The following is a 12552-nucleotide window of genomic DNA, read 5'->3' as shown; positions in this document are numbered from 1 at the left end:
TCTCGGCCCAAAACCAAACCATCCAATTCACCTCGAAAAGCTGCCAGAGGATTGCCACTGTGGCCTCTCCAAGTCCAAAGAAAGAAAAAAAACCCCAAATTTCCACCTGGGCTAATAAACCCTCGAGACAGCCAAGCAAAACCCAGATTACACCACACCCCTGGACACAGGGGCAGTGGGACTTTGAAAAAGCCCAGCAAAGGGCCCCAAGGCTCCCCTTTGCCCTGACCCACCTTAAAGATACAGAAACCAATTCAGGGCATAAAGCAGAGGATCAGGGAATAGACCATCATCATAAATCATTCAACACCATGGGAATGACCAATTGATGTGCCAGCATATTTGAGAACTTGTCACCTCCTGGCAGTCTTTTCTGACAATGTTTTTGCTGTAAAAGAAACCCTGATATTTTTTTAACAGTCCTTGGTTGTTGCCTGTGGGCAGCTGCATGGGAAAGTTACAGTATAGATTAATAGTGTCTGAATGGCAACAGCATTAACTACCTTTTAGCTGTGTTCCTTCCTGTTTATTATAAGGGTGTTACTAGTTTGACCAGAAGTAGACCCAAGCAAAACTTAGTACCTCTGAGCTTTGAGATGCCTCAGACCTGGTGTCATTTCAAATCCCCAGTGGATACATTGCTCTTACAGAGACTTGGTGCTCTCTCACACACTCAGCTATTCTTACCACTTTTTTGGAGATCCCATAAAAGAAAACATGGGAGAAATCCTTCCCCCAGAGGCTGCAGAAATATAATGCTTTGCATGGAGCTCAGCTGAACCACTTGTGATGCTGGTCATTTTAACACTGGGAGAACTAGATGAGTTTTGAAGGAAGACATGCTTAATGCTCCAAGTGAGTTGGTAGAGATCTGTGTCAGCTGTGCCATGCCACATTCCCACTCCTCCTTTTGTCTGAATCACTCACTTCCAGCATCAGATCCCTGCAAACACTTAACCCTGCAGATCACATCTTCCATTCTGCATCCTTCCCCAGACAGAGGAAGACCTGCTGTTTAATGCCTGCCAAGGAGGATGTAATTATGTGGAACTGTCCTTGCTCTAAATGTCTTCTTTAAGCCCATTTCCCCCTGTTAGTATTTGTTTTTGAAGCTTCATTCCTTGTTAATAAGGGTGTCTGCAGCTCATTTGCATTTGATCTGCCAAAAGAGTTGTGCTTTTAAGCTACTGCAGTGCTAAGGGCACTTTAATTAATTGCAGTGGTGAAATGCTTGTGAACAATTCATTAGTAACTTATAAACAGGATATTTTTACATAGTACAATTTGAGGCTTGCATAGATCTAAACTGAAGCCAAGGTACTCTGGTGTTTTGACACATAGTAATGTGAAAGTCCTCGCTGAGCAGAAGGGTGAAGCGAGTAGGTTTCAGCATGGTTTAATGAAAATGTAAAAGATAAATTTGTGGACTGATCTTAGAAACATTTCTGTGTTTGCTTTGCTGCAGCCATATCAAAATACGAGACTTTTGGCTTTAAGGTCGCAGTGATTGCCTCCATTGTGAGCTGTGCTGTCATTCTGCTGATGTCCATGGCTTTCTTAACTTGCTGTCTGATCAAGTGTGTGAAGAAAAGTGAGAGGAGGGGAACTCAAAGGTATGTCAAGAGGACAGTTTTAATGACAGTGTAAGAGTGTATGTTGTATGGATCCCATTGCTGTGATAGCAAGTGCTTCAATAGATTTGCTGCTTGCAGCACTGCAATGATGTTAATTACTTAAAATCCTTAATTTGTAGATCAGGCTGTAGGCACAGAAAGACTTGGAATTCCAGAGTATTTAAATACCTGTTGCCTGTTAATATCAGATAACCTCAACAGGCTTGGGCAGATCTGAGTTTATCCAGAATTATGCAGAAGCTGAACGCAGAAGTCTTATTTTCTGGCACAGCATTTCTATCCTCAATTAAATTAAAATTAAATTAAAGATTGGCAGTTTCCCCTTCGTCTCTGTGTCTTTCCTTTTTTCCTTTCTTTCTTTGGAATCTCCCTGTGTCAGAGCCATGCAAGCCCTCACCATCTGCAAAGCATCCTCAAAGCTGTCCCAGCATGGGGCTGGATGGATATGGAGGATTTTGTCTTCTGGCTTTGAGCACAAATCAGTGGATTATAAACAGGAAGAAGTCGAATTTTCCATCCAGTCCATTATAAGATCTCAGTGTGGATAGTGTCAGCAGCAGCACATTTGTCTGTAGGTTGGAGCCCTTGTTGCTTACAAGAGCATCTACCTACAGTCACTGCTGCAGAAAGCTTTCCATGGGAACTTGGTTTCCCTCTCACTTTTCTTGCTGGTTACTCCCATCAGGCCCTCCAGTGGAGTGGAGGGAGACTGGGGAGGACAGTAGTGAAGGTTTCTGTGCTAAGCTGTGCTTTTTCTGAAGCTGCATGGAAACCAGCTGAAGGGGGAACTTCTGTCATTTGGAATCCAAATGTAGCCAAAATAGACATTTTCTGTTTCTCTTGAAAGATTTTTTGTGTCAAAAAATGGAAGTCCTTAGTGTCAGTCATAATATTAGGTTTTTACTGGTAGCATGAAATAAATTGCTTTGAAATAAAAGGTTAATTGGAATTTTTGGAATTGCCACCTTTTTTTTTTTTTTTTTTTTTTTTTTTTTGTAAGGCTATTCATATCAGAGTCCTTGTTTTTCATTTATTTTAAGTGAAGTTTTGTAAAAGCTAGCCATTCTCATTATTGTGATGACTTGGTATTTTTCTCTTACAAAAGAAGAGCCCTTCAGACTGAACGTTATGACCTGATTCTGTCATCAGGCTGTAAAATTATTCCTTTTGCTGAGACCTTCTCAGTTCCCTGCTGCCCCTGTGCACCTTTCCCTGTCTTTTAAAGGAGCTGCTCCGTCCCACTGGCAACAGAGCTTAGCTAGAAGGAGAAACCTGGGACAATGCAGGTATTGTGTGTCTTATCCCTTCTGTCAGAAAGAATTGAAGTAATGTACAAACTGTCCATATCACTGGAGAAGAAGTAACATAACCCTGTGTGAAACCTGTCAGGTACAGTGGCACCATCTCTATTGGTGATGGAGGTGGAAAGGTGGATTGGCTTCTGTATGCACAAAGCATTAATCTGACAAAAAGCTGCAGGCTTGATAACTTAATACAAAATGAGAACTCTTGGGGGGGAAATAGTGAAATGTCTCTTAGACCATATCTGAAAGATGAGGTAATCTGTACCTATGGAGCAGAGAGGATGTCCTTACCTTGCCTGTGGTTCAGATGTCTGACTGTCTGCTTCTTTTGGCTCTTAGCTGGTTACCTGAGAGATTACCTCTGCCTACAAACCTGCCTTGCGCGGCGTCTAATGATCTTTGAAGTGCCATTGTGTTTAACAGAGTCATAGAATCATTAGGATTGAAAAAGACCCTTTAGTTGAACTGTCAACACAGCACTACCACCATGTTCACATCTAAACTGCCACATCCACGTGTTTTGAAGAGAAAAGGGACAAAGGCTGCTGAAAGTCCTCCCACCACTCAGCCTCATTGCAGATCTTGTCCCGCCCAGGGAGGGTGGCTGCTGTTTTCTTGGGAAGAGGAGGATTGCATCCCAAGAAGACAGAAATGGCACCAAAATCAGCATTGCCAATTCTCACAGTTTGATCTTGTCCTATTAGCCAGTGAGAGTGTCTGTGATTCTGTGAACCTTAGACTTCTTTTAAAAACAGGAAAAGAAATTTTGGATTTTGTTTCTTGCCTCAGAGTTGCAGAAAGCAGCATGAAAACAGCATGAAAACAGCATTTCCAAAAGAGAATTCTGACAGTGAGGGAATATGCCCTGTGCTTAACAAAGACAACATAACTGTCCCCTCCATTTTTAAGTCAATATCTTTTCAACCTGTCTGGTGATTTTGGAAACTTTAAGAATAGCAGTAATACAAAAGGTACCAGAATTTTTTTTTTTCCCCTGAAGTAATTTATCCCATAAGATAGCGATGATCTGAAGTATTTTCATACACAACAGGATCTTGTGATGTTACTGATGTTACTGATGAAGGTCCATGGGAACACTGACACATCATCCCACCTTATAGGACTTATTTTACTACATGTAGTCTGGAAAAACACTGAATCATATGGACCTAGTTCTTAGAGGTTTGTTCCTTTGAACTATCCACTGATGCTCATAAGAAAATTGCTCTCATTTTCTTATTTGTTTGCTTGTTTTTGAGGAGTGCTGGACAGTACTTAAAATAGCACTATTTTGCACAATAATATTTAATACTATTGAAGAAGTCTCTATCTTAGAGTGTTGTTTAAATCTCTATAAGTTTGGCTTACAGGTGAAGTTCAGCATATGTTTAAGTGCTTTCTTCAGTAAATCTGGAATGAGATTTAAACTCCAGAGAGTCAGTTCTGTGGTCAGATAACAGCCCAGCTGTACAGCCATATATTACAATACTGTTTGTACTGCTTGGTATATTCACAGAGAAATGCAGCTTTGGTACCAGCTAAGGACTGAAGAACTAGAGCACATGCAAGCTGCTTACTTTGGTTTTAAGGGAAGAAACAATAACAACAACAATAAGAATCTCAAGAATACATCTGTATTTGGTGACGTTACTAACATGGCATATGATAACCAAGGCTTCTACAGGTAAGGCTGTTAAAATATAGTTGATTTGAATGAGGTGATGGAATCCTGGCTAATCACTAACCAGAGCTAAAAGCAGCTGTGAGAGCAGGTGTATCTACCTGTGCACCCTTAGCCAAAAGTCTGGCTGTTTTGCATATGGAGAGTGAGCACTGCTTCTAATCAGAGACAGAAGTTTCATTAAAGGTGATTCTGAAAAGAACTGCCCTGGAATTGCTCTTGGAACAGATGTCACCCTTCCTTATTTATACCTTGTTCCCTTTTCCACTCAAGTAAGAGCTGTTTAATCAAGTAATTAGTAAAAGATGCTGATTGCTATTCTTTAATTCTGTAAAATGAATAGAAAACAAAGTGAGATGTGGGAATTCTGCTAACAGATTTCATAAAGACAACGAATGGCCTATCAGTTTTGTATCTCACTTGCAAGGTGTATTTTTTGTGTGTAGCAAATTAGGCTAAGCTTCCTCATCTGGTGTTCACCTGGCTTACTGGGAACAGGATGACAGTGCAGGCACTGAGGAGGTGCAAACATGGAGCTGGGCTGTGCTAGGAGGACCAGCATGAAAGAACATGTTCCCTGTCTGGGTGATTGCTGGGATACCATTTCCCCTCCAGTGTGAGGTGGGAATGTTGGCAGCCTGTGCCTGGAGGAAATCTTTAAACCTATGGGTGTTGCTGCAGTGGTGAACCTGTTACAGCATTGATTGACCAAAGAAATAAATATAAGCATGTGGCATGGTTGGAAAACAGCCGCAAAACTGAGGGCAGGCAGTCCCAAAGGAAAGATTCCATATATTTCTGCATATCCATGGTCAAGAACAAACCAAAAGAGAATTTAACCAAGACTGCTCAGGGAAGGCTCAGGCTTGACATGAGTAAGCATTTGTGTACCAAGAGGGTGGTCAGACCCTGGAACAGGATCTTAGAGAGGGGATTGGTGTTGGTGACACAAACTCAAGCAGCATTTGGACAATGCCCTTGAAAAAGAGATGTATTTTTTGGTCAGCCCTGAAGGGGTCAGTTAGTTGGACCCAATGATCCTTGTGAATCCCCTCCAACTGAAATATTTCAGTCTAGGGTAGTCTAGTGTACTCTATTCTATCCTACCCCACCCTGTCCTCTTCTTGTGTAAGGTTTCAGACATTTGGAGAAGTTGCTCAATGCATCACGAGTTCTCCGAGCTCAGCAGCAATCCTACTTGGTTCTCCTAGGCAGGAGCTGTCTGAAGAAGCACAGGGGATGAATTATTTACTCCCTGCCTGTTCCAGGGCTGTAGTATGTGCTGTTTTCTGGGAAAGTGGCTCTTCAGCCCACTTAAAAGGGGGAGTTGAGATGAGTGCTGCTCTTATCTGACAAGGGAGTGGCTGGAGGCCTGACAAATTCAGTCATTTTTACTATAGCTTTCTCTTTTCTTAAAGGAAACTATTCTGTTGCTTCTTGTAGCATGTTAAGTATCTGGAAGAGTAAAAGCTCCTCCACCTTTGAAGAAGACTCTCTTGAATATATCTTAATTTATTTTTTGACGAGAACAGCATGTAGGTCGTGCTACTTTTCAGACATAATTGAATAGATTTAGAGATTAACATTTTGATTCAGTACTTTAGGATCAAAATACTGTAAGAAGAGATGAGATAAAATAAAAAGCCAGTTATTTCAGGTAAGGCAATATAAAATAAACATTCAATTTTTTCAGGCAGGTAAGGTATTTGTTAAGGTTTACAGACAAATTTAGGATTAAAACACTAATCAATTAAAGCAGTACCTTAGTATGCTGATGAGGTGATTTTGACTGCAATGAGGTGACACAATGTGGTTGCAGAATGCTGATGTCTAGAAGTTATAAATAACAGAGAAGCCCAGCTGTGTGACTGTAAGGGCTCCACCATGCTGTTCTAGACCTGGCTGCCACAAAATGAGAACTTTTCCCCCTTGTGTTTGAAGCATAGAACGAACCTCATGAATATGTATTTTTGCAGGGAAACGTTGAATTTTAGTGGCAGCTGCTTTAATTATAATGAGCCTCATTCTGACTGCTTTGCTGGTTGAACAAATTGCTTTAAAATCATAAGAAGTATGTGTACAAATACCCAGGATCATTAACTATAGAGTGCAGTCACTCCGAATGCCACGTCTTTCATTTGGATATAAAGAATCATAATGAGGATGAACATACCAATTTTTAGCATAAGGTCTTATGTGCATGAGCTGCAACTGTTTACAGCATATTTACTCATATTATTGAAAACACTAAGTAATGTTGAGCAGGGAAAAACAAGTTACAGATCATGGTGCTGCTGGGAGGGAGGGGTTTCCCCAGTGTTGCTTCTCAGAAATTCAGAGCAGCAGAGATAGCAGTTTTCTCTGTCGTGAAGAGGTTTGAGCCAGATCAGCTGAAAACAAGGGTCTGTGTCTAGGGAAGGGAGATTAGCTCCAGCCCTGGGCCATGGAGTTAGAGGACAACAATGTCCATGAGCCTCTAAAGCAGTCCCAAGGAGTGCTTTGCAGAGGGCTTGTCAGCATGTTGGGAATGGCTCTCACAGCCTGACTGCAAGATGCACCAAGATATGTTTTTTGAGTCAGTTGTTTTCTGACGAAGAATAATACCTGACCCTTCAGTAACTCTTCTCTGCAGCACTTGCTTGGTCACCCACCACTGGAGGCAAACAGTCCTCTGCCATCCCAGCAAGCAGGCACATGGGAGAGCTAGGATCAGGCAGCTGCCCCAGAAGGCAGATTGTCTTCTGCCCTGAGACAGGCACAGGGTAAAATATCAGCAAAGAGAAATTTAATGGCAGCTGTCCTTTGTCTGTGGCAGCTGTTGGTAGTGTTTGAGAAATGGAGGTGAAGGTCACTGAATATTCTGTTAAAGAAGTGGGTGTCCAGAAGAAGACTGGGGTCAGCTTAACAGCAGCAGGTTCTATGCTCACCCACTGCTCAAGGCTGGTTGTAGCTGCCCCCCAGGTGAAGGTGCTCCAGGGCTTGACAATTCTTCCTGTGAAAAATTTCTTTCCAATATCCAACCTAAACCTCAGCCAAACTGACAGAGCTTAAAAAGTGCCTTCAGCTTCCAGCAAGCAGGCATAGCTTCACATCAAAACTAATCAACAGCATCAGCAGAGCTGCTGGTCTAATAAAACAGGTTTAAAATACAGGATGAGGAAATGCAAGTAAGCAATTGCTCCGATAAACATAATTTCCAGTTTTTAAATCTATAAAGAATTATCCCGTCCTGCTGTAATGTACATCAGTTAAATTTTAAGCATCCATGCAGGGAGGGGCCTCTCTTGTACTTGTTTAAGTAGTTTGTAGCATTTTCACTTGTTCTGTAAGTGAACCCATCAGTTCCATAAAAATCACAAGGAAATGCAAGTGTTCTGTCCCAGAAATGAGAGCCTGAATCCAATTGGAACCACTTTTGGTCTGGCAAAATACGCACAACTTAGTATAACACTGTGAGAGCAAACAGCAAACCCTTCTGGCATGAAGTGATATTAAAAAACCAGGACTTTTGAAACTTATTTATATATCAGCATGTGTAGAAGATACTGCCCCAGGAGCAGCACAGATAGCCAGTGTAAAGAAAATTCTGAGAAAGCTCATTTAAGTTTTTATCAGTTTCCCAGTGATGGTCAGAAATAGCCACAGCTTGGCTCTGTTGCTTTGCTTTTCAGTGTAGAAGTCCTGTAACCTGTCCTGGAATAGATACTCCCTTGACTCAAGGGATGTGCTGATTTTTTGTAAAGGAGAATTGATGATCCAGCATTTTCCACACTCAGGAGAGCTGAATGTAGCTGTACACTAACTCCTTTATATTCTCTGTCAGCTAAGATGACAACCAGAAGAAAAGTAGTCCAGCTCAAAAATGCAATCTAAGGAGAATCAAAAAATTTGGTCTGTGTTTTTTGTCTAGTGTAGAAGCATTTGGAAGAAGCTGGGCATTCCAGATTTGGAATCTGGAGGTGAATTATTTTTCACAGCTCTAAGTCAAGTTATAAAACATTCTCTATGAAGTAGCTGATCTGACTGCAGGAGCAAGTCAAATGGAAAAGCCCATGTCTCAGTAGGCTTAAAGTCCTCCTTTCAGCTATTCACACAGCTGGAGCATATTACCAAGAAGGAGAAATCCTTCTGCAGAGAAGGAGGCTGGTATGTTCTCCCACAGAAGATATTTTTAGTAGCTGAAATTTTTTTTCCAGAGCCCTTTCTGACTACAAGATTCTTTACCATTGTACCTGGCAAAAAGCAAATAAGGGCAATCCAACAACAAAGAATTGCAACTGAAAAGGTTTTGTAGAAAATCCCAAAGCCAGTGTGCTATTAGAAGAAGTGGCTCAGCATTTTCAACATCACTGAAATTTAAGTGGTACTTAATACTGCATCACATGCAAATTACCTGTTTGATACAATTGTATGAAATTGATACAGTTCCCTACACGAAATGTTTGATTGCATGGAACCAAGGACTGGACGGGAGGAGACCCAGCATAGGAGAGGGGCAGATTTCTTTTCCCTGCGTTTCCCTTCTTTTCCCTGCTTTTCCCTATGACTATTCCAGCCTTGAACTTCTCTATTCATAGACTTCTTTTTCTCCCTCTTGTTTTTCCTGTGTTCTGTGTTCCCCACCGCCACCTTTTAGAGGCTTAGATCTTCTCAGTACCTTTTGACATGCAGGTTTCAAAGAAAGCTGAGACAGGGGAAGTGAGCTGTGGTTTCACCTTGGGGCCCTGTTAGAAGGGTAGGATAAACTGGCTTTTGAGTTACACCCATTTCTGAATTTCAATCTTAATTGTCATCACAAGAGCTTGAAGGAGCCTACAGCAACATGTGCTTTCAATAGGGCTGCTATTATTGTTTTCATAATGCTTTCCTGATTACCCCAGGGTCTTGTACAAAGCCACCAGGCATACAACAACAACAAAATCCCCTCCTATCCTCTAGTATAAAAGCTGTTTAGAGAGGCAGTGCCAACACCAGGCAGCCTTGTGGCTGCGTTCTCACACATCTCGGATGTCCTGTTAATAGTGTTTTCCCTCCAGCAAGGAACAGCTCTCACACAAAAAAATATTCTTGTGAATCCTCCAAATCCCATTGACAAATGCTATGATGGCTATTCTTCTCCCCTGATGGGAGCTCCAGATTTTGTCTGTCAGATAAAGGCTGTCCTTGTCAAATGTATCATGCACTTGGCTGTGCAGCACCCAGGGCAGGATTATTTTTCCAGGTAAGGGTGCAGAGAGGAGTTGTGGTCCTCTTGCTGGGATGTTTTGAAGTAGCCCAGTTGGAAACTGTAGTTAAGGAAAGTTTAAGTTCTTGAGAAAATAGTCACACTTATTCAGGACAAAGTACCAAGGATGAGAGAGCAAACTGAGGACTGTGTCTAACTGAAGGCCATGAACACAGAGCAAAGCCCACTGCGTGCACAGTTGTCCCTTGTGACACTGCAACCCTCTAAATAGCTCTTCTCATCCTCTGCTGAGGTGAAATCTCACTGGCTTCACTGTCCCTTTGATGTCCTCAGGGTTTGATCTGTTGCAGGGAAGAGAGGTGCCTACTGTCTCATCCTACAGTTAGAGAATCACATCATCATGAAATGGTTTGGATGGAAAGGGTCCTTAAAGACTATCCAGTTCCACCCTTTACCATGGACAGGGACTCCTTTCACTGTCCCAGGGTGCTCCAAGCCCCTGTGTCCAACCTGGCCTTGAACACTACCAGGGATCCAGGGGCAGCCCCAGCTCCTTTAGGCACCCTGTGCTGGCAGATGTCAATATTCTAATAGTCTAATAGTTCCTGAAATGGGAGAAATGGGTTGCTAAGCCAGGAGTACATTTCTTCTCCAAGTACAGTTTTAGCCTGTTTGGGTTCCTGAGTTGGTGGTGGACTATGGGTAATTGCAGTGTTTTACAATGTAGAACTTAATAGGGGAAAACATCAGAGTGGGATGACTTCTGCCCAGTGAACTGCATTTATTGCTCTATAACCAGAATACCTGGACTTGAGCTATAATCCTGGCAGGGCAATGTGTAATGACTTCTTTTTTTTCAAAGATTGTTTTGCTGTCTCATGCAAAACTTTATTCCAGTCCTTCTCTGTGTATGTACTGCTTTGATTTGATTTTTATTTTGACCTTTGACCACCACCTCAAGAAGATGGAAATGGGTTTCTTGTACTATAAAAAAATAAATAAATGCACAACAGCAAGTCTCAGAAGATTTTTTGGCAGTGAGGTGTGCAGCATTACCCCACATAGCTTCTATTCCCTGATGGCAGGTCACAAGGGTGCTCAGTTCTCAGTTGGTACCCAGCAAAAAGGTCCTTGAGGTCTTGTTGAGGCTTTTACAGAGATGCAATTATTTGCTGTACTGCTACCAACTGGTTTTGATGCTGAGAGAAGCAATTCATTATGTTACAGCACAAGTCATTTGCGAAATGCCTGATGTGCCAATAAAATGCACAAATTCTGTAACTTCACCAGAAGTAATGAAACAGAAATAACTTTTCCCTTTGTGCTTACAGGTCCCAGGAAGAGTGGACTCAGGGTGTTGTAATTCCTGGGTGTTGCAAAGACAACAGTCATCTGCTGAAGGTAGACAAGAGCAGTCGTGCACTTGACACAACAAGACACAACACTGCACTGCAGACAGTGAACTTCATACACGTTGTTGAAGTCTACAGTCATAAGGATAGTTACAACAAACCAACTTGCCAGATACCTGGATAGCTGGTGTCTGAAATGCAGCTGCTTCTCTAGATCAAAATGAAATTTTGATAGAAATATGTGCCTTAAAGACAACATAGAAAATTCATTATTCATATGAATTGTAAGTTTTCTATATTCCAAGATGGTTGTTTAACAGAAATGCTTCAAGGTCTGATACAAATAAAGGTATGAATGTTGGGACTGTCAATCCAGAGCTGTTCTCGGCAGTGTGCTGTGCAATGTGACCATGACAAAAGCATAATGTCCTTCTGTACAGCTAGAGAGGTGGTACCCAGTTTGCATATATGCCTCATATGAAGTTGCTGATAATAATTTTACACCCTCAGATTCCAATCTTCTCTGAACCAGTGGGTTTTATAAGAATTTCAGAAAGAAAAGTCCCCCTTATTTTTACAAAGTAGCATGATAAAACTACAAAAAAAAATAGTTTTAATTAAATGTCCCATTGTTTTGTATCAGGAAGATCTTTAATTCATCTGCTCTGTATTTAGAGACCATGCAAGACTGGGTGCAGCAAAGGCCCGTCTGCAGGTCTGGTAGCCTATGGAAGAGGAGATGGCACATGAAGGGATATGGTGTCATGCTGTGGCACACCTTGGGTTCCCACCAGTGACCTTCTGTAGCTTCTCCAGGTGTCCCAGTGCCAGAGCAGCTGGTGTGCAGGTGGGGACAGCAGTGTAGCCTTCCTGGAGCAGCCACCTCGAGATTGCTGCAGCATCATCCCTGTGAGACCTCTCTAAATAAAGGGCTGAGGTAGCTTTTGAAAGCCTGCCTTCTTTGCCTGTTGTTTGCCTATTGTTAATCTGTTCATCATGTGAGGAAACAAGGTGGGGTTTTTTCTTGTTTTGTCCCTTTTGAGGGTATTGAGGGCCTGGCCCTTAGAAAATGGGAAAAGGGCAAATCTCACTTTAATAAGGGGAGAGAAGAGAATTTCAGAAGTACCAGGATGGAAGGGTTTCTCTGATCTCCAGAAGTGTAGAACAAATGGTTAAACAATTCCTTCACAAAGAAGATACATCTCAACCAAGGATTAAAAAGAGTTATAGGCATGGGAGGGAGGTGTCCTACTGGCAATATTATGCTAAAGGTACACATGTGAAGAGTGACCAAGATATCATTGATCCTGCCTCTCTGCACCTCCTTTGGATTTTCTTCCTCTTTCCATCTCTATGATTATGTTCACTGAATTCCATTATTTAGCTCCGTGGTGGT

General features: G+C 41.9%; 1 protein-coding gene across 1 annotated transcript in view; it reads left to right on the top strand.

Annotated features, from left to right (window-relative positions):
• SUSD3 (sushi domain containing 3) overlaps nt 1–11531 on the top strand; it is a 28233-nt gene extending 16702 nt beyond the window's left edge. The window contains exons 3-5 of the mRNA XM_056501173.1: nt 1466–1613; nt 4455–4622; nt 11136–11531. Coding sequence (XP_056357148.1) covers nt 1466–1613; nt 4455–4622; nt 11136–11340 — 521 coding nt within the window. The 3' untranslated portion in view covers nt 11341–11531. The remainder of the gene's footprint in view (nt 1–1465; nt 1614–4454; nt 4623–11135) is intronic.
• Nucleotides 11532–12552: the final 1021 nt, after the last annotated feature.

Source organism: Oenanthe melanoleuca, chromosome 12, assembly GCF_029582105.1.
Source record: "Oenanthe melanoleuca isolate GR-GAL-2019-014 chromosome 12, OMel1.0, whole genome shotgun sequence".
Lineage (NCBI taxonomy): Eukaryota > Metazoa > Chordata > Aves > Passeriformes > Muscicapidae > Oenanthe > Oenanthe melanoleuca.
The sequence above is the reverse complement of the archived record's forward strand: the minus strand, read 5'-3'. Positions and strand labels throughout refer to the sequence as shown.